The 21,518-nt window shown below is 44.9% G+C and overlaps 1 protein-coding gene across 1 annotated transcript in view; it reads left to right on the top strand.

Moving 5' to 3' along the window:
- Nucleotides 1-2,333: 2,333 nt before the first annotated feature.
- LOC147707751 (trypsin-like) overlaps nt 2,334-21,518 on the top strand; it is a 43,000-nt gene continuing 23,815 nt past the window's right edge. Inside the window, exons 1-3 of the mRNA XM_086926606.1 lie at nt 2,334-2,413; nt 8,489-8,657; nt 10,603-10,862. Of these exons, the coding sequence (XP_086782732.1) occupies nt 2,368-2,413; nt 8,489-8,657; nt 10,603-10,862 (475 nt within the window). The 5' untranslated portion in view covers nt 2,334-2,367. The remainder of the gene's footprint in view (nt 2,414-8,488; nt 8,658-10,602; nt 10,863-21,518) is intronic.

Raw genomic sequence — 21,518 nt, 5'->3', positions numbered from 1 at the left:
GGCTGCTGCCAAGGCGTGGAAGTCTCTCCCTGTTTCCCTTTCTGGTCAACATGCTCACTCAATCTTCCGTAAGACCCTCAAAACCTGGTTGTTTCCGGCGAGACGGGCTTGAGTACGTAATGCTGGTTGTGCCTGTAGGTTTGTCTGTTTACAGCACCTTGATGCCCTTGGGCTTAGTCCGCGCTATACAAATTCTCATTTATTCATTTATTCTTCCCACTAGAGTCGGAGCCTGAAGGAGTTACAAGGCGCACTCCAGTAAGCTGTTTTTGCCGCTTTAACTCCTTCCGCCTCCAGCCGCTCTCCGCCCGTGCCCCCGCCTTCCGCAGCCTCTGATTTGTCTCCTCCGGATACGCTCCCAACTTCAGGTCTCAGCTCACTGCTTCGTTGTCAGGCCGCTGCAGGATAAATCGCCACCAGTGCCTCAGCGAGTCTTCTTATCAAGTCTGGATTCGCTCGCCCGATACTGCGGGCCTTCTGCCACCTCAGCCTCCAATTCCAGACGGGTAGGCTGCCGGATCAATGATCGGATCGGCTGGGCAAAGTAGAGGGTCTCAGAGCCTCTCTAGGCAGCGGCCATATTCTTCGGCTGCTAGCCACGCCCAAAGGGCTCTCATTTTGATTGATGAAGCCACCCAAAGCCACAAAGCATGGCTTTGAGTGGCATCATAAATCATAAGTAAGTTGACACAGCGATTTGTGCAGCATCGCCTTACTCTGAGCCTGGGAGGCGTTCCATGGGCCTTACGGTGGGTTTTCCCACATAAAACCCATGGAATTTGATGCTGGTGCTGATTTCCAAAGTGATGCAAACCTGGGGAAGCACCAAATCTGTATGCCATCTAAGGTGATGCGTAGTGTAGAGAAATATGTTTATTTCTCTTCGTTTTTTCCTCTTTCCATGAGTGTTGCATTCTGCAACACACACAGAAAGAGGAAAACGCCTAATACGATTGTTTTAGTGCCGGAAGGTGCCCTTTCCTGCACAAAAAAGTCCTGCATGCAACGGAGGCAGTCTTGCACCATCGTGCCAGTGCAGGGAGAAAGGACAGGAATGCTCTGTATTGCTTAAATACGTGCATTGCTATACTGTCCCTTTGGCGTAGGGCAGTGCAGCTAGGTGCCTTGCTGCTCTGCCCTTCGTCAAAATCCCATTAATAAGCCTCAGAGTATATGAAACTGACGTGGGACCATATCAGGATGGGCTCCGCTTGCTCAGCACAGCGCTGAGCATCTGTTTTCATGTGCCTACATTTGTCTGAATGAGTGCCTGATATTTAGACAGTATAGTTCGGAAACTGTGAGCACAGTTTGTCTCTTTCTGTTTCTGAGCTGTGTTATTTCAATAAATATGATGCTAAATGAATGCACTTTACACAGTGCAAGAACCCACAAACAGACCTTCAGCTCTGCACAAGCGCAACTCTTCATGATATTTATTTATTTATACAGAGTTGTATATAGTGCGAACTTGTCCCGAATCGGGTATCAGAGCGCTTTACATAGCACCAGTTGCATTACATGAGGGCACATTCATTTTTGTTAGGCACGGGGAGATTAAGTGCTTTGCCCAGAATCACAGGATGTTCAGCATCATTGCCGAGACTCCAACCGGGTACCCCAGATTCGAGGTCGCCCGCCCTAGCCGTTAGGCCAACTCCTCTCCCTAATATGGCCCTAGATGTGAGCAAAGTGACCATCAATAGTATGTGAGGACATGATATCCATAAGGAAGGTATGTTTTTGCAAAGAATGGTTATTTATGGTGTAATCTGTATTCTCACTAATAGAACTGTATTTTAGCTGCATCTGCTCAATTGTTAGTTTTCTGCTAAGACTTTGTTAGACTTTAGAATCTTCCTCAACGTTTGAAAATCCTAAAGTCAAGGAGGGCACAACATTTGTGTGGACCTCTAACAACAATTGAATTTGCTTTTTAGTAAAAGGTCAAGAGTATAAACTTGCTTGTCCTTGCTGGAGAGTTTCTATGCATTTGTTTGCCTGTCTGTGTTTATTCTAACATTGATATCACCAATTTGAACTTTTGGAAACATTAGGCCACAGACTCATGCTATTCTTGCTGCCAATGTCACCCGCCAACCCTCGGCTGAGGTAGTGAGTCACACTAATATATTGTGTTCCACTTGTATACTTCTGGGATGTGGGCCAATTTTCATTTTACTGTTTGTTTTAGGAGATATTTCCGAATGCCATATCAGAATTTGGATAAGATAAGGCATACAGCCCATGTTCTGCAGAAAGTTCTATGTTATCTCTGACGCAGGAGACCTGATGTAAAACTGTATAAAAAGGCCCTTCCAGTTTTAACAGTTGTAGGCAGACACAGCATAAGACCAATCCTCCAAGATGAAGCTCTTTCTGCTGGTGGTTCTGGCACTGGGGCATCAGGCAGGTAAGACATTGAAAATAGTGTCAATGTGCGAAACTCATCCGTGTGGAATTTAGGCCTTTAGATCCTTATACAGAACCTTATTCTCTGCGTTTGAGGTGTATTTGGTAACAGGGCTCATTTTCTTCTTGAACCTGAGGTTCTAGGTATCCCATACGTTCTATAAATATATGCCGGCCATAGAGAGAGAGAGTAAGCCGGTAAAGGACAGACCTCTAGCGTCACTCAGAAAGGGAAACTATCGGAGTAACAAGTAACAGAAGCATCCTTTATGTGGTAGAAACTAGCTCCACCTAAACTAATCACTAGTTCATGTTATCAAATACAATCAGTAGGTGCGTAAATTCTCGGGGTTCGGGAATCTCAGACCAAAGGAGATAGTTCAGGTTCTTATGAGGCAACATAAACTAAGCAGGAGCTGCATACGGTATGGCTTAACAAGCTCAGCTCTGGAGCTCTTTCATACCATGGTTCCATCTCCTGGTCCTGCCTATTTTCATCCCTTTTCTTGAAGTGATAACATAGACTGCAAGTTGTCTTTCAAAGAGTGATGCAAGTACACCACGGAACACTTGGTGACGGTCAAACTATCCATTTTCGAGAACACTTCGCCTCACATGTCATTTTTATCTACTGCTGAATTTTTTTAGATAAGGCGTTAGCCAAGACATTTTGATATTGGTAAAAGTATGCGTTGAATAAACTTATGGAGGTTTCAGCTAGCGCTCTTTATCAATTGGTATAGTATTATGCCATTCAGGTTTTTGTTCGCCCACTACGCCCCCCAGCATGGAGCAATGGGTCTGCCCACCTTAGCCATTGGCTAACTTCACTGTGAGTGATGGCATTATTCCATTTCACAAGGAGCACATCTGCACACAAATTAGTTCCATTAAATGCCCTATTTGTGACCAAAATATATTTTTGCCTTTAGCCATTTTTTAAAGATTTGACAAGGGCCCAGCAGTTTCCCCAACAGTAGGCCTGTGCAAAACCTGCCACATAACAAAACAAGCACTGACAAAGTTAAAAGACTGACGGCCAAGAACAGACCAATTGACTTTACTAATGCTTGTTTACATTTGTGGAGGGAACTCCAAATGATACTCGAAAATTCTTGTTAAAATAAAATCGCCCGAGTTGCCCCTTGTTTAATAAGTGTCCGGTTTCAGTTTGAAAGTGGTTGAAAGCCCTGATGGGACAAGTTGGCTGTACACAAAAAGAGTCAACGTATTGTATTTTCCATGGAGATGAGGTTGAAGAAGCAGTTCCCATTTGCCAAGCCCAAACTTCATTATCCAGAGGAATTCGTGTTCCATTGTTCTCCCCAAAAGCCTTCTTTCGTCGCAAACACATCGCAACACCGCAAATATATGATCATGCCTGCAGTGAACTCCAAAAGAACGAACACATTAAGGAAGCATGCATTTTCCCAACACATAAAACAACCATTTATAAATGCAGTATGTCTTTTCTTTGCAATCTGGTGCAATGGTTAATTTTCTTTTTTTTTTTTATTTCAAGCACATGCTACAAAAAAATAAAAAGACAAAAAGGAAATATACCATCACCTGAACGAGGCTGCATTATAATTGTAACAAAAATTGTTGATTTAAAAAAAAAACATCTATTAATGGAGCGGTTTTATTATAGATGTTTTGTAAACCAGAAACTTTTCAATTGTGCAACACATTTTTTGTTTTTTCTATGTGAAGGAGAGAAAGATAAATTGCCAGCCAACCGTTTATTCAAAAGCAATTAGCTACAATGTTGCCTTGATACTTGAAAGGACTGCTAGCAAAACATACAGCAGCCATTTAAAGTTAATATAAAAACGTGAAATAAAAAAGCACATTTTAAACCAGCTTTGCAACCGAAGAGAAAGCAACTATGTTTTTGGCAAGGTGTAACAGATTTGCTAAAACTTTGTGAATTCCCTCAAAGTGAAGGGAGCGAATGGGATTATTGGGTTGAGCCATTGCCTAAGCCATAGGTCTTTGAACGTTTGTGCTCTGAGCCCCCTTAAGTAAAATTGTTTGAAATCGGGCCCCCCTCCAAAATTGAATGGCAAGATTTGGGGGAACAGGAGAGGCGAGCCCAGGTGGGACTTATCAGTGAAACCTTTTTTAGAGATTTTAATCTATAATAATTGCAACACTTATGAAAGAGACAATGTATAGAACAAAACCAGAAAGTGACCAAAAATACTATGACTCTTAATAGGGGTGTTATGATGAGCCCGTCACACTCCTGGGCCCCAATGCAACTGCTGCACTATTGATGGCAACAGCCAGGGCTGGCATTTCCTCAGACAGCGCCCTGGGCGAAAATTAATTTGGCACCCCTCCTGAACCGCCTCCTCCACCTCTCCCCATCTGCCCCTTCCATTGGTGATTCTAGGGAGGGGGGGGGGGGGCATGTTTGTGCTCAGAGGTAACGTCCTGCTGAATATCTCAGAGCAGTGACTGGCCTGTGAAAACACATCTGCCTCTTGACCCTTCACCTGAACCGCCTATTTAGTTTTTAAACTGGAAGTGGTTCCATGGAACGGTGAAGGGATGAGGAATGGGGTGTGAGATATAGGGGATCAGAGGAAGGCTACGGAAAATAAAGAAAACAAGGTTGTATAGCCAGTCTGGGGGTAATGGACTGAACTGGCAGCCTGGAATGAAAGCATTATTCAAGGAAGCTCACAAGGTCAGCTGCATGTGCGCCCTTCTAAATGAGCTGCCCCGGGCCTGGTTCCAGCTCACCCATGCCAACAGCCAGCCATGGCTGCAGCCCTGAAAAGCAGGCTGTCTCTCTGCCTGTTCCCCCTTCCTCACTGTATCTGGCCACGAAACCTGGCCATCACTCCTGTCTTTCAACAGACTCCCTTTCCTGAACAGTAAGAAATGAGATCCCATGTGTTGCCCCCTCCTTGCAGTAAAAGGTGCCATCTGTCCTAAAGCTAGCCTGGCAAATGAGGCTGCATGCCCACTCCATGCCCCTTTTTGTAAAGTAAAACAATTGTAATTGTGATGCAGCGGGCCTCTCAAACATCTGGGTACCAGTGTCAATGCACTTACTTCATTAACGATAGCTACTGTCTTACAAAGAGCAGTTTCATCATACATTAAAAAAACAAACAGGACTCCCATATTGCTTCATCTCCCTCTCTGCCATCTCTCTCTGAGGCCCGGCTAATGGGTCTCCTCTGCTTCAGTTTTCCCCTCCCTTGGGCCATAGGTCCAAAGCCCAAAGCAAACCTGGTGCAGAAAAGGTGCAGTGGGCCCTAAAGGAAGCAAGGAAGGATAGTAAAACAGCCATAATCGGGATTGAGTTGGTTCCTCACACCTCTGGGTTCCAGTGACACTGCACCTCTGGAAACAATGTAAATGACAGCCTTGCGAAGCAAGCTGTTTCTCTGCCCATTCCACTGGCCCATTACCCCTAGGCCCGAGGACCAGCATTGGCTATTTCCTCCTGTGTGTAAAGAAAACCTGGTTAAAGGCCCACATTTGGCCTCTTTGTCTTGCTCCCTGCACATTGCAGGTTACCTGTACTCTAAGGCAGTAATACAGCCACATTTTGGGTGCAGGGGTCCCTCACACCCCTGGCCTCAGTGATACTGATCCTCTGCACTAATGGCAGTGATTGTCCTTTAAAGAACTGAGCCACAATTTCTCCCCACCTTCCTCAGATCACCCCTCTGAGAAAACTGCCTCTGTCCATTTATAAATGAAAAACATAAACCCCACATAGCACCCCCTACTCGGGGCATCTCTTTGACACTATGCAGAGATCATGCTCTTATTCTGTTTCTCCTGGGACATAAATCTGAGGCCCCAGGTGTCTGGACCATCAGGGTTCGGGGTCTCAATACGACTCTGCTGATATCCTTCTGCCATTGCCCCCCTCGATTCACCTGGAAGGTCATCTGGACAGAGATCAAGGAGGTAGGATCTATGAGGAACAACATGCCCATGCTTTTTTTTTTAACTTTACATACTTTTTTGTTAAAAAAACAATTGATCCTACATGGTTAATGTAGCTCTTGAGAATCCTCTTGGTGAAAGTGAAGGGAGGGCAGGTGGGAGAGGGTTTGGGGGGTCTCCTGTGCTGTGAAGCTGAAGAAGGGAAAGAGAGCTGGAACAGGTCTGCTTACCAGGGCGCCTGCTACCTAAAAGGAATGTAAATGTGTGCATTTGGTTAATCAGCAAATACAAAGGCTGCTTGGGACACAGGCATCAATCGAGGGAGTCAGCTGAATTTTTATGGAGAGAAAGGTTATTCTTTTTGAGAATAAATGTAAGGGTGTAATCAGCAGAGCTCTGAAAAACGCTTTTAACGGGGACTATAAACCTATTTGGACAATGACATTCTACCTATTACTGAAATATATACCATGAAGCACTTGTTTTATCTTAATCAATAAATCAATTTGTGGCACCCTATCTCATACTGTATATAATACAATGTTAAAATAATGGCTTACATATTCACAGTGCTTTTTGTTACAGGATGGGACCTCGCAGCACTATAAATACACTAGTCGCTATTCCCCACTGCACTAATCCGAATTCAGATCTTTAGCGCTTTGATCCCACATAAAGACATCTGCAGCGCTCACATTAGCCAACTGCAGTTTCATAATATAAAATAATACATTTACCGCTGTTTAGTTTAACTTGCCTAACTTGCCTTTATGGTTTGTGTTTTTTATATGCAGTTAACTGAAAGTGAAAAAACAATAAGACACAGAATATTTGGACATTTTTAGGAAAGCCTTTGACCCCACCACCACGGCATGGATTACAGTTCTCTACTTTTCAAGCACTTCGACCATGCATGTAAATTAAGGCAGCCTTGGAATACTCATTTACAAGTACTTAGAGCGTCATTTGTGCTCCCCTGGGAATGCATCCACAGCCCCACAGGGGGCTGCATCCCACAGTTTGAAGACCTATGCCCTATGATGTGGTGGTTGGAAGCAAAATGGGTGTGGCGATTTAGCAGACCAATAGGTCAAGTCAGCTGACAAAATCTCTTCTTTATATGTATATTACGTACGATTTCTTTTGGGGGAAAACAATAGTCTGGGAACACAGCTAAAGCTATCTCAAAAAAAGAGGCCAGACCTAAAAGTCAGATGCCTAGTTAGTGTCACTTCTGCAGTACTGTTATTATTTAGGGTCCACTTTGTAAATGTAGTTTGAAAAACACTTTTGGCCGTAGCTTTGTTCGTTTAATTTTGGGGGTTTATTTTCCTGAATGCTCTTGAACACTGTGGAAGGCCCATTGGATGTCACCCCTCTCTCAACCCTCTTACTTTTTACGATAAATGTATTTTTTAAAACTTTCTCACCGTTTCCTGCGTGTTTTATTATTTACAGTTTTAACAGAGGGCTCTTTCTACCTCATTTGACTATAGCACATTTGAAGGGAGAATTAATAATTTACAATTCTGTTTTTCAAAATATACCACTCTCATTGAGGAAATGCATCATCAAAGAAAGTGTTCCATAATATTATGTTGTCAGTGTTTTTACAAATGTAAGCCCAGCAGCATTTTTAACCTCAGTAACAATGCCCCGTAATTTGATGGTGTGATACCACATTCTGGAGATACTAGCAGCACAGGAGCAGTTTCACCGGACAGCTTCAGGTTTATGCTTCTGAATGGGGGGGGGGGGGGGGGGGGGGCAATGCAATGATATGTATTTTTCTTCTCAGCTCTATGATGAGAAAACTAAAAATGTTGCCTCTCTTTGTCTGCACTTTGCTGTCTGCTGCTCATGTACTAACTCAAACAAATCCCCAGGCTGAATGTATTTTAATCGGACACTGCAAATACATAAGTAGCTGCGCTGAGCCAGCACAGCTGATCATGATACAACCTCTCATGCGATAATGCCACATCGAGCATCATCAGTAGCGTTTGGTCTTTAGTGAGCTTGGCATTACTGCACAATTCAGGATCGGTTTCTAATCCTGAGTGGAAGCGTGAATAAGTAACAGTGATAGTTACTGAATCTATGAGTGATTTGATTCCATAGCTATGGAACCCGTTGTCTTACCCGTCCTTTCTGCTTGCAGCTGCCTACCCGACAAAGGTTGACGATATCAATGATGTAGTCAACGGCTACAACTGCGCCAGGGGCAGCGTGCCCTGGCAGGTCTACTTCATGTGCAATGGAGGTCGCTGGTGCGGAGGTTCTCTGATCAATCAGTACTGGATCGTATCAGCCGCCCATTGCTACCAGCCGTGAGTGTTTCTCTTCTCCTGTACAATATATCAGTTGTCGAAATATGCCGACTTGAACCATTGAATGATGGCCATTGCCCAATGATCTCACTCATGTTTGATGTCCTTGGGTTCAGAGGTGAAAGGTGGGAGGTGGATCCTCTGCGTTCTTATGGTGAGGAAGGAAGTGATCCATCCGAGCACATGCCCTTGGATGCCAATCTGGGAGAGTCTTTTTATCAGTGTGTGGTGGGATATAGTGCAGAAGGCTGCTGAGAGGTCGAAGAGGATCAACGCTGCTGTTTGTCGATCTGTGATGCAAAAGAGATATTTTGTTGTGCCCTGGGGAGGATCATACTTCCATTTGCCTTTTGGGCAGGAAACTGCCTGCTAGGATTTTAGTGCTTGTTTCATGCAGGTGAAGAGAGCTAGGATGGAAGAGCAAAAAGGTGGATAAATGAAAGGGTAAGAGGATGGATACAGGAGCAAAAGAGTCAAGGGTATAGGGTGAATGAGTGGACAGATGAGAAATGGAAAGATGGGGAATATGAAAGGACGGGTGTGTGAATGCCTGGATAGATAGATATGTGGACATATGGATGGATGGATGGATGGATGGATGTATGGATGGGTGGGTGGATGGATTATTCAAGCGTGATGGTAAATTTCTTAAGGAGAGTAGGGTTTGCTTGCCTGATGCTCAGCGTTTGAGAAGAGGTATTGTTCAAGTGAGGTGTATTTACATTTTCTGGCTGCCTCCTTGTTGCTATCCATTTCTTAATCTGTGTTATCGCCCTAGTGTAAGTAAGTTTGCATTTCCAAAATCATGCAGAGGAAATTCAGTCGGTATTGGGATATGATCTGAGTAAGATGTCTCATGTAAGTGTTAAATACTGCCATGGCCTTCGGACTGTCTTGGTGAACCCTGTGTTTGATGTGTTTTAGAGCTGATGATGATTCCATTTAATTTGTTGAATGTAGTCTGAATGGAACAGATACAATTATTGTCCCATTACCAAGCCAACTTTTCTAGAAACTCGGATGATCACAGAGGATCTTGTGGTCTACTGCCCCATGGACCACCTTTTGCTTTAGCGCCAAGAAACCGCTGGGTGTTAGCTTCGCTTTATACATTTCTTTTGCATTACATTACATTACATTACAGAAAGGTGAAATAAAATCAAAATAGGCATTTTGCAAACATTGAAGGAGAAGAGCAGCTATTTGCTGATATCAGCAGTCGGGTTTCTGTGCCCTTACAGGTCGGGAGGCAGATTGCAAGTTGTGTAATAGTCTATTCATTTTACCAATACTCGTGCATGGCAGGTGGCCTGGCTCTATGGGCTCTATGGTATTTTGCTGTGAAAGCTCAGATCCTAGATGGGTATGTGGTGCGCCTTTCCAAAGGGTGAGCAGTTGATTAGTTCAGCATAGTTCTCATTAGAACTTTCTTTGGTTAATTGGGACTATTCCTGGTGGAATGGGACATGGATGACTCTTATGATACCTACTTCAAGATGTAGACATATGGTCGTCTATGACCTGTCGTAAGAAAGAGCGCAACAGTGTTAACGTTTAAGTGTGGCCACAGTCTTGCAAATTGTTTATGTTGAACATTTTCTAGTGTTGTCTCTGTCAAGAAATTTTCAGTAACACCACGAGGTGGTAATACCATATTTCTGCATTTGAAGCTGCAAAGCTAGCACCGATTTTGCCCTTGTGTATGGGCGTGACTTTCCTATGCTGTGATGGGGCATCACCACATTTGAAATGCGGTAATATAAGTTCACTTGATGTTGCAAAAGTTTATGAAATGTGCAGTCTTCAGTTTCTGCACAATTGCATGAAAGCACATCACCAATAGGTTTAAACGAGCTGTCCCTCCATCAATCCATGCTTTGTCTTCCACTCTGTCTCTATCTTTTTTTTAATTAACTAATTATCCATTTACGTTTTTCCCTGCTAGAGCCAACACCTTGGTAGCCTACCTTGGTGAGTATGACACGACTTACACCGAAAGCACGGAGCAGGCCATTCAAGTCTCTAAAGTCATCAAGCATCCGAACTACAACTCCCAGACTCAAGATAACGACATCATGCTGGTCAAGCTGTCCAAGCCGGCACAGTACAACAACTTCGTCTCTCCGATTGCTCTGCCAACCAGCTGTGCAGCAGCTGGCACCTGGTGCCTCACATCTGGATGGGGAAATACCCAGCCTGATTCAGGTAAAATGGCGCAAATCCACTATTTCGACATGTACAATCAGGTGTATAGTATACACGTTTGTCTGTGTCATTGTCCAGTTTGCAATCAACACATTCCAAAATGATGCTGGAATTAAAGGGCAATGCCCTTCAGTGCTTGACTGTATGTCTAAAAGCTGACTGTAGAACTTGAAGTTCAGAAGATGCGAGGAAGTTGCTGTAAGTTGCCTTTTGCTTTGCGTTCTCGTTTTTGGTCGTTTTGTTTTGCAGTTATAAATGTAAAATTGTGCGTGACACCTGACATAGGACAATTCGAGGTACCTGAGGTGATGTAAAAAGTCTAGCTGTGGAAGAACAGAAATGCAACCAGTTCAAGCAGTGGTCTTTTTATTGCTGCGCCCCCTCATGTAAACAAAAATCGCCGTGGTGCCCCAAAATGACAAAAATATTTTTGACGCAACTAATCTATCCAATTTGTATTTCTAAATATATTTAGGAAGTCAAACATTGCAGTTCTCTTCAGTCATCTCTTTTAAAAACAAGCATTGGCATAGCCAATAGATCTCGCCTTTGAGTCCTTATAAGAGTTTAGCCATGCAGCAGTTGATGTTGTTGCACCAAGGATATTGTGCTGCATAACTAAATTCTTAAGAGGTCCCAAAAGTGAGACCTGTTGGCTATGCCAATGCTTGTTAAATGTGCTATGCACTTTAATGCATGTATCTATCAAAGGTGCAGTTTACACGTTTCATTCAGCTGCAGGTGTTTCACGTGGAATTTGTGTGTTAAATGTGAAAACAATCTTTGTTTTATGTCTTCAAAAAGAATGCTGAAAATGAAACTATGTTCTCTTCAGGGTCTGTCTCCAAAAGGTACTGATTACATAGGAAACCATGACGATTCAGAAATGCGGCTTTTAGGGACAGTCTCACGGTTTCTGAGCAGGATACTTTTATAGCAGATGAGGAGATGTATTCTCAGGAAAATACAGAGAGAAGACAGACACAGTGAGCTCTGTACAAACTTTTAAAAAGCAGCCTATTGCATTGCAAATGCTTGTTTCTTTTGGAACTCTTGTCATCATACTAGATGAGCAATTGTTCTTTAAGCCCAGGCAGCCGGCACTTAAGATCCCTGTGCAGTGCATGTTCTCTGTGTGCGGGCTCTACATGTGCGCTGTCTGCGAGATGCTTGCACATGGGTTGGGCTCCGTGCCCGTGCTCATACTGTGTTTTATTATTGTGTGTGCGCTCATCCATGCAAGCACATACGAGGGGTGTTTCTGCTTGCCTTGTGACTGTTTTCTTTGTCCTAATGCCGGTTACATTGTTCCTATCTGCGCTCTTCTTGCTGCTGACTGACGTTTGTACTTCGCCCTCCTCTCACACTTCTCTTTCCGGGGCAAGCCTTGCTGTGTTTTTGATGCTTGCACAGGACTGAGTGCTCCTCAAGTTTCACTTGTTTAGCTTCTAGCTCGCCACAGTCACTTCGTGAGATTTTGGCAAACCAATGTATCCCCCTATCACTCCTTGTCTCACAGTTGATTGGTAGTGTTTAGAAGCATTATGATTCATGACAGGGTATGTGAGTTGGGCACAATCAGATTGGCATAATGTATGCAACTGGAGCATGGCTGACAGATTTTGCAAGTGGGCTGATGAGGCTGGCGCGCTGATTGCTCAACGCGTTCACAGTGAAGCCAGAACAGGGATTGTGCACAGAGATGGGCAAAGCTGGCACAGGAGAGGCCGAAGGCGAGCGGTGAGTAGGTGATGATATTCGTACAAGTGGGTCAGGGAATGTATCTAACAGAAAGGCAGAAAGACCCAGCGAGGCCGGACCCCGAAGTGTGGCTGTGGAGACACACCTAGGGTACCAGGAGGCAGGGGCAGTCTGTGAAGCTGCCGCGTTCGCTGTTAGAGGAGCGCAGTGCGCGAGCCTGACGCACTGTTTACTGGGATGAAGGTAGTGGGTAAGACTGGGACAGTGACCAGTGTCAGAGAGGCAGCCATGCACGTGGAAGTGATACCAGCAATGCACTTTTAAAATGTTTGTGCACCGGATTACTAGCAGAATGGTGAGCAAACAGATGTGCAATATGGTGAAATAGAGAAGCGCGCACACTAAGTGGGCCTGTTATGCCTATGGTGCCCACGCGCCATTTGCCTAGCTCGCTGGTGAAGCTTCCAAACGCGCGTGCACAAAGCATCAGCTGTTTTTGCTCTTTTTGGAAGCACATAATTGTGCTTGTGGCATGCCCCTGCGCGCTCCCTGAAGGTGTATTCCGCCACAAGCACAAGTATGTGCTTCCAAAAAGAGCAAGTGATAGCTAAAGGACCTCCTATGTAGCGCATGCGTCCTGCGTAGGCGAGACGTAATGAGATCGGATACATGATCATGAAAAAGACAGGAAGTTTTATTTATATTTGTATGTATAACGGGAATACTCCTAGTCCCATTGGTCAATAATATTTTGTGGCAACCCTTTCCTTACTCTGTACTTTCCCCCCCCCCTTTTTTTATTTTCCTTTTTTTACTTTCCTGGAGTTTCTTTGATTTTTGTGTTCCCCCTCCTCGTACTGTCTAGGACTCTGGGGCCCACTGTATTTATTTAGGTAACCCCTAATTTCCACTTTACAGGTCTTTTATGCCCGATCAAGGTTGGGCTTAACCACGTAGAGGCTTTAGTGAGCCCGTTTTATTCTAACAACAAACGCCCCCAGTCTTCATAGCTACAGGGACAAGGTTGGGTTTAACCACGTAGAATAGCGCTGATCCCATATTATTGATTCTCCAAATGCGATGATGCTTTATTGAGCCTGTTTTATTGTAACAACGAGCGCCAAGTCTCCATAGCTACAGGGACGCACTGTTCACCGCGCCACACCCATTCGGCACGCGGTGACATCACGGCATATGGCCAAGCCCTCAGTCACTCCAGAACATGCCGGCTTCTTAAACACTGCTTCGGAGCCCCTGGCTGACACACACGGGGCGCCTAGGGATTTGCAAGTTAGGCGAAACAGCCTTTTAGGACTGTCCACAAGTAAGTTACCTTTACCGGGATGGGCAGGCTCTGGACTTTTTTCAAAGTAGCGGGTAGGCTCCGTTTTGCATCTAGAATCCGATTCTAACCCCCTCTCTTCCCCGCCCTCCTCTCCCTCCCCCTTTCGTCTGTTCTCCGATCCAGATCGTGGCTGGATCTGGTCTGTGCAAAACCCAACACACATGAGGCACACTCCAATAGCGCTTCAAGTAAGCGTTTTTTCTTGCCCTCTCTGAATCTATACGTGCCTTTTAGTTTTTTTGCTCGTGTGTTAGACTGGATGTTGGTATGCCGTTTTGCGACTTTTTAATCACGCCCGTTTTTGGGCGCATGGACACCCACGTAAATTGGAACTTGCGGTGAATGTATAATTGAAGATTAGGGAGCGATCGCATTTCCTTGTAATTAGCACTCACAATAACTCACGTTCTACTAGTGAGTGGGTTATGAGTGCACAGACTCACCGCAATTAAGTAGGTTATAATATTTATTCACTGGCCTTATTTAAAGCCCAATGGTCCTCGCTGCACCCTAATGAAACCCATGCATGACGACTCATGAGCTAAGCATCAACACCCATCGTATTTCTCTATCACTTTGGGTGTTGTATTTTGAGCACTTCGCACACGTCCTATGTCAAATGTACTGAAATGTGTGTTTGTCTTTTGTCTTGTTTTTCTTCCCTTAGAGGTGCTTTTTTCTAGGAATCTGGGAAAAAGTACCTCTACAACCACCCACTGAATTTTATTTGGTGGTTTTTTCATGTAGTCAAGGGCTGGGTACACCTTAGCGAGTATATACCACCCGGGCTACCACCACTGGTCCTGACGAAAACCCTATAATCATAACAGCGGTTAAAACATGTAGACCATTTTTATTTTTCACTACAATAGCTTTGACACCTGAGTCCTACCTAATCTGGTATGGTGTCCAGCTTATAAGAATTGTATAGTTGCGCATACACTCCAGAATAAAGTTTTGATAGTGAGTAGCTTACTGGACAATTTTTATATCACCTACCTTTTTTACTCTCACAAAAAAATTCAAAAAACGAACGCGCTCAGATTCCGAATAGCCTGGCTGATGAAGGTTATGAAGCCGAAACCGGTCCCAGGATGCTTGTTTCTGGTCCAGGGAAGACATGGCTTGGCAGTTCGGGCTGGACTGTTCCCATGAGGCACAGGGTCAGACCGATTTGCATAAGGCCATGTCTGAACTGGGGTGATGAAGTGAGCTAAAGAATGATGATGGATTAAACCCAGATCAGTTGACTGGGGGTGAGTGTTTGATTTGCTCAAGCGCTCCGTCCATCATCCCCTTTGGTATCGCTTTGTTCGCCCTAAGATACAATACATCATATTTTATATTTGTTAAAAAGGGGGCGAAGGTAGAGCCTCCTTGCCTTGAAGGAGTTAGTGCAAAGGAACATGAAATGTAAAACAGTTTCATCAGAGCCTTGTTTGCAGTTACACGCAGCCGAGGCTGAAGATGGTTGGACCTGCTGTTGGCGTAACTCATTGTTGGCAGTGTGCCATTTCTGAACCTTATGTACAATGATCTTTTTATCTCTGGAAATAACTGGTCCGAGTACAGTTCATACCAGGCAGAGGTTTTAGTTTCCGGGAAGTGTCTCCTGAACTTGTCTCTTTGCTCTGTCTTCGTCAAGCCCAATATTTTCTGACTATAGATCACCCAGATTCCTGCACAACCTGCAGCAGCTGGAATACTTGCAATAACATTCGGTCAGGGTGGTCTGCATGAGCCACTGCCTTGCCAAGGGCTTTTAAATGAATAGCAAGCTTGGGTTTAGTCCATATTCGGATTCAATGCAAGGTCTGTTTAAGTGCTAGATGGGTTTCGACATTGTGCATGTCCAACTTCAGCCTTAGCACAGCCATAGCACTGCACATAGAGGGCGGGTTCAATTGATCTTCATCTGCATTGGTTACAGAACCGTACAACAGCACTGGCACATTGACTAGTAATTGTTTCACTTTTTACTAGCTGTTTGGCCCAGAACAACTTCTCGTCAAATCTAATCACCAACTAATCATAATATTCAACATGATCTCGGGTCCTGCCTTAGATTTGTAATTTTTGTTTTTTTATTTCACCTTGAATTTATTATAATTAATTAATTTTTTTGAGTGTTAATCACCAGATTTTTGAACATGCGATAATTTTGTAAGTCTCTCAGTAGCTTCTGTATTAATGTTCGGTACAAGCCAGTAACGCAGCATCATTGGCAAAAAAAACTGTTAAACAAAATCGCACCAAAACAACAACAATAAGGAGAACTGGAGATAAGAATCTTTCCAGTTGTCAATAAAAATAGTACAAAAAAGCATTGAGAGGCAACCGTGGTCATCTGGCTGCATTTGACCAGGATCAAGGCATAATTTAGAGTTGACAGCTTTGGAAACTAGGTTTGACCCGGTCAGACGTGTTGCCTTCTATCTTACCCACTGAAATGGAACTAAAAAATCCTCAGCTGGGCAATGCACTAGACTGTGGCTGAGAGGGGCTCCACAGAGCTGGACAGCCATCAAATGAGGTCCTAGTGAAGCCATTGGCTTTTGGAGGGAAAGCTCAGAGTGTGAAAAATTAAAAATTCATGCATAAGGTGGTCCATATACTTTTTGGACCTTCACCCAGTGAAGATTTCTACGTTCGGACGTAGTACAGTTTTTGGAGCTTGGATTTTTATATCAGGACGGGAAACCCTGTCCACAAAGTCCAGCCGATTTGCCATTGAGGGAAAGCTCAGAGCAGGAGAAACCTAAGTCTTTTACCAAGCAACAACTCACCTTTATCGGATTGACTTGGTAGGTTTGTCCCTGACCTCTGGAGGTCTTTGGAGCCAAAATGTTTCTAAGTCCCAGGTGTTTTAGGAGGTTAGGAGGAGTACAGTTAGACAAAGTCAAAGGTCCCAGGACATCAGGAACAACACTTGGGGATCAAGTCTCACTCTAGCAGAAGCCCCCAGCATGATCCAGGGCAGTTCCAGTTGGAACTGGTCAGCTGGGCCCCTCAGTAAATAGGGCTTCTTGCAGATTTTTGTAGTCATGTAGGTTAACAGGTAGTCAGCCAACTGACCACCAGAGTCCACTTTTTGTCCTCAGAACAAAAACGAGATCAGGTCCAGATCTTCAAGTCTCCAACATTAGTTTCAGTCCTCTCCTGATCTTCCATAGATCCAATAATCTTCTCAGGAGGGCATTTGGGATACCAGGTTTATGCCTGTCACAAACCTGTTGATAAAGGTGATTTCCTGTTCTACCCTATCCAATGGGGTGAAAGTTCCCTGGTACTGGTGCTCGCCTGACTGGGGAGCACAGAAGAACCCTGCCCATGTGTCAGCTAACATTGGCCTGTGACATGGTAGGTCTCTGAAAATTAAATTGGTTCCTGGGGACAGCCTAGATGGTCATCCTGCCAGTGAAACAGAAACACCTTGCCACACCTTAGACCTTTTTCTGCCCTGGGAACAGGTTTTGCACCTCTTCAAGGGGGCTATCAAACACCAGTTGAAGCTCATGCAAATGGTCCTCTGGAGGCTTTGGGCAGAGAAAAGGTTAAGGTCTAAAAGTACAGTTTCCTTAATAGTTATCACAAATTCGATTTCACCTTTATATTGAATTTAAACGATTATCAAAAAGAGTCTTTGAATTATATTTTTAGCTGTTTCCAAACGACAATCAGTATTATTAACTGTACTCTTCTAGCCCAGGATTTTGCTTTGGAAAAGCCAGCTTTGCTACAGTGAAAATAGATGTTATGGCCTTTTCACTATAAGGACATGTGTGACAGTAATTTTCTACACGTCCCACTTTTAAATACCACACACCGCTCCTTAGGGCTTATAAGGCCTATATAGGCGTAACATATTCATACTAAAAAGGAACGTTTAGATCATTCAAAAAGGTTCATGTAAAAAGGTCAAAGATGCAATAGTAGGCTTGCAGTCATGTTTGCACTGACACTGTAATGGGTGGCAAGGTATGTGCTGAAGCCACTAGTGACATTTTGCACACATGCCCTGGGAACACTTGGTACCATTTATTAGGGACTTAAATATGTCTATTAGGAGAATTTATTTATTTTATTTTATTTTTGGAGTTTTCTATAGCGCTGGCCAGACCTGAGGGTATCGGAGCGCTTTACATTTAGTCCGGGAAAAACAGGTGCGAAGATAGTATAGTATAACATAAACAGGGTTCGTATAAGTTCATAGATTAGCATAGAGGTCTTCCGCCTGGGGGGCGGTTTTGAGGTAGTGTTTTCGAGGTAGTGCGAGTTCCATGTTGCGCTCTAGAGGTAGAGTTCGGGAACGCGCTGTTGAGGTAGAGGGTTTTTTGACGATTCTTGAATTCTGGAAAGGAGGGGGTAGTTCTGATGTCCACTGGGATGCAGTTCCAAATTTTTGGGGCGTTGCCGGCAAATGAGCGGCTGGCGGTTTTTTGTTTCCGGGTTTTCAGGGGGATGAGTAGTAGGGAGTTCGAGCTTCTGAGATTTCTTGATTGACCCGCTTTCTTGAGCTTGGAGGCTAAATATTCCGGTTTCCCTGTGTGTAGGGCTTTGTGTGTTAGGCAGGCTGTTCTGAAGTTTGCGCGCATTTCCACTGGGAGCCATTTAAGATCTTTGAGTGCGGGGGATATGTGGTCAAATTTCCTTGCACCTGATATCATTCTGGCTGCTGCATTGAGGGTGGTTTTCAGTGGCGCTAGGTGGGATTTGGCTGTGCCGGATAGGGTTGCGATCCCATAGTCCAGTCTGGACAGGACCAGTGCTTGGGTGGCTTGTTGGAGATCTTTTTGTGGGATGTGAGGTTTGATTTTATTGAGGAGTTTCAGGTTAAGGAAGGCGCTTTTCGCGGAGCTCTTGATGTGGTTAGACATAGTTAGTTTATGATCCAGGGTGATTCCAAGTGACTTTACTGAGTTGGTCAGGGTGAGATTTCCTTTGAGAATGTCGATGGCTTTCACCCATTCGGTCATTTGGGGGTTGTTGTCTTTGTTGGAGATGAGGAGGATCTCGGTTTTTCCTTGGTTGAGTTTGAGGTGATTCGATCCTAGCCAGTCTTGGATTTCTTTTAGAGTGTTGTTGAGCCTTAGAATGTCGTTATAGGAAGTAGCTTCTATGTAGATCTGTGTGTCGTCCGCATATAGATGGAAAGGAATGTTGGCTTTCTTCAGTATGGTGGTGAGAGGGACCATGTATATGTTGAACAGTTGAGGGGAGAGAACGGATCCTTGGGGGACCCCTCTGGTCACTGGGAGAGGGTTGGATGTGAAGGATTTTATTTTTACTGTTTGGAAGCGGTTCTGAAAGAAGGAGTCAAACCATTTCAGGACCACGTCGTCCGCACCTACTCGTTCTTTGAGGGCCTTGATGAGGAGCTTGTGGTCAACTGTGTCAAACGCCGCTGACAGGTCAAGGAGGATGAGTATGCAACACTGATCCGAGTCAAGGGAGTTGCGGATGTCGTCTACTATGTTCAGGATTGCGGTTTCGGTGCTGTAGCCTTTTCTGAAGTCTGATTGGTTTTGATCAAGAAGGTTGATGTTGTCGAGCTGGTTGTTGAGTTGGCGTAGTATGCACTTTTCTAGGATTTTGGCTAGGAAGGGTAGACTTGAGACTGGTCTGAAATTGTTTAGGTTGTTGGGGTCTAGACCTTGTTTCTTTAGGAGGGGAGTGACCTGGCCGACTTTGAGGCAGTCCGGGATGATGCCAGATTTTAGGGAGCTGTTGATGATTTTACACCAGAGTGGAGCAAGGGTGAGTTTGAAGTCTTTGGCCATTTGGGCGGGGATGGGATCCAGGATGTGGGAGGAGGGTTTGGAGGATGCGATTAGATTGAGGACCTCGGCTTCATGGACGGGGTCGAAAGAGGACCAGGCGGTAGAGGTTGTGTCTCCAGGGATGGTGAATGTTGTAGTTAGGTTGATATTGATGGTCGGGGCTGGGTTGATGTTTAGGGATAGTTCGATCTTGGCTATTTTTTCATTGAAGAAGGAGACGAAGTTGTCACATAGGGTTTTGGAGGGTTGAGCATGGACCGTGGAAGGCTTGGAGGTTTGTTTTTAGATGATATCAAAGAGTTCTCTTGGTCTGTTTTTTGCCTTTTCTAGAGCATTGCAGAAGAAGTTTGTTTTTTCATTGTTGATGTGGTTTTTGTACCTTCTTCTCATTGCTCGGAGTTCCTCGTGGCGTTTAAGGGAGGGGTTCTTTCTCCAATGTCGTTCTGTGGCTCTGAGTAGTCTCCTTTTCTCGTTGATGTCCTTGTTAAACCAGGTTCTCGATGGGATGTTCCTGGGTTTTTTTTGTTTTAGGGGTGCCAGTTGGTCTAGGATGGCGGACGTGGTGGTGTTGTAGTGTGAGATGAGTTCGGTAGTTGAGAGGCCTTCTGTGGGGATTGGCAGGGAGGAGGCTATTTTTTCTTCTAGATCTTTTGAGTTGACGTGTGATAGATTTCTGGACCACGTGCTGGCGGCTGTGATTGGGGGGAGGGATTGGATCTGTTGTGTGATGTGGAATAGGATTAGCTGGTGGTCCGACCAATCTACCGGGAGGATGTGTTCAATAGAGATTGTGTCGTTCCTGGCGATGATTTTCGTTGTTCCAGTGCAGATTAAGATCCCCTAGAATGATGGTGTTAGACTCTTTGAGGGAGCAGTTGGCGATGAGGTTTGACAGTTGTTCTGCGAATATAGCGTTGTTGCCTGGGGGGTGGTATATTAGGTGGCATTGGAGTAGGTTGTTGTCGATGGTTTTGATATTGGTTGTAAGGCATTTGAAGGCGTTGTAGTTGAAGGCGTCGCATTCGGCCACAGCGAGGTTGTTGTTGTGGATAATAGCCACACCTCCGCCTTTTTTTTGGTCCTTCCTATCTTTGTTGATGATGGAGTAGCCAGGGGGGACAAGCGCATCTAGGATAGGTGTGGAGGATTCGTCAAGCCAGGTCTCAGTGATGAAAGCTAGGTCTATGCTGTGGTTGAGGATGGTCTCTGCTAGCTCGGTCGAGTGTTTGGTGGCGGATCTGCAGTTTATGAGCAAGCAGTTGGTCTGGGGAGATTCTTTTTTCCTGGGTTCGGTGGGAATGGTGATGCGGGTGATCGGGGGTCTGGGGGGTTTGCGTATGGGTTGTTCGTATCTGAGACCAGTGACTACCTGTATGGAGGGCTGGGTGGGGAGGGTGGTAGGTGTTGTGTAAGAGGCGGCCAGTTCTAGCGACTTTTCCCAGGTCATGGCTTTCGCCGCTCTTCTAGGTCTCCAGGTCTGGGATGGTGGGGGGGGGGGTGTGAGTTGGTGTGGGGTGTTGAGTCGGTTGGTCTTGCGGGGGCGTGCGAGTCTAGGGGGCGGGTTGGGAATTTGGGTGGGTGTTGCGGGGGGTGTCGAGGTTGGTGAGGATAAGGTTCAGACCATGAATTATAGTGTTTATTTGGTTTTCGATGCGGGTGAGGCGGTCGTGTGTGGCCTCCTGCGGGAGGGGGAGTTGGTTTACGGAGACGTTGTGTTTACGTTGGGTTTTGTGGTCGTTTCGGATGTCCGATTGGGTTGGGATGCCTGTTTGAGTCATGGGCTGGGGAGGGGGGGGTGCGGTGGGTGTGTTGCGTCGGGCGGTTATTCAT

Source organism: Lissotriton vulgaris, chromosome 6 (genome assembly GCF_964263255.1).
Source record: "Lissotriton vulgaris chromosome 6, aLisVul1.2, whole genome shotgun sequence".
Lineage (NCBI taxonomy): Eukaryota > Metazoa > Chordata > Amphibia > Caudata > Salamandridae > Lissotriton > Lissotriton vulgaris.
This window is presented reverse-complemented; position numbering and strand designations above follow the sequence as displayed.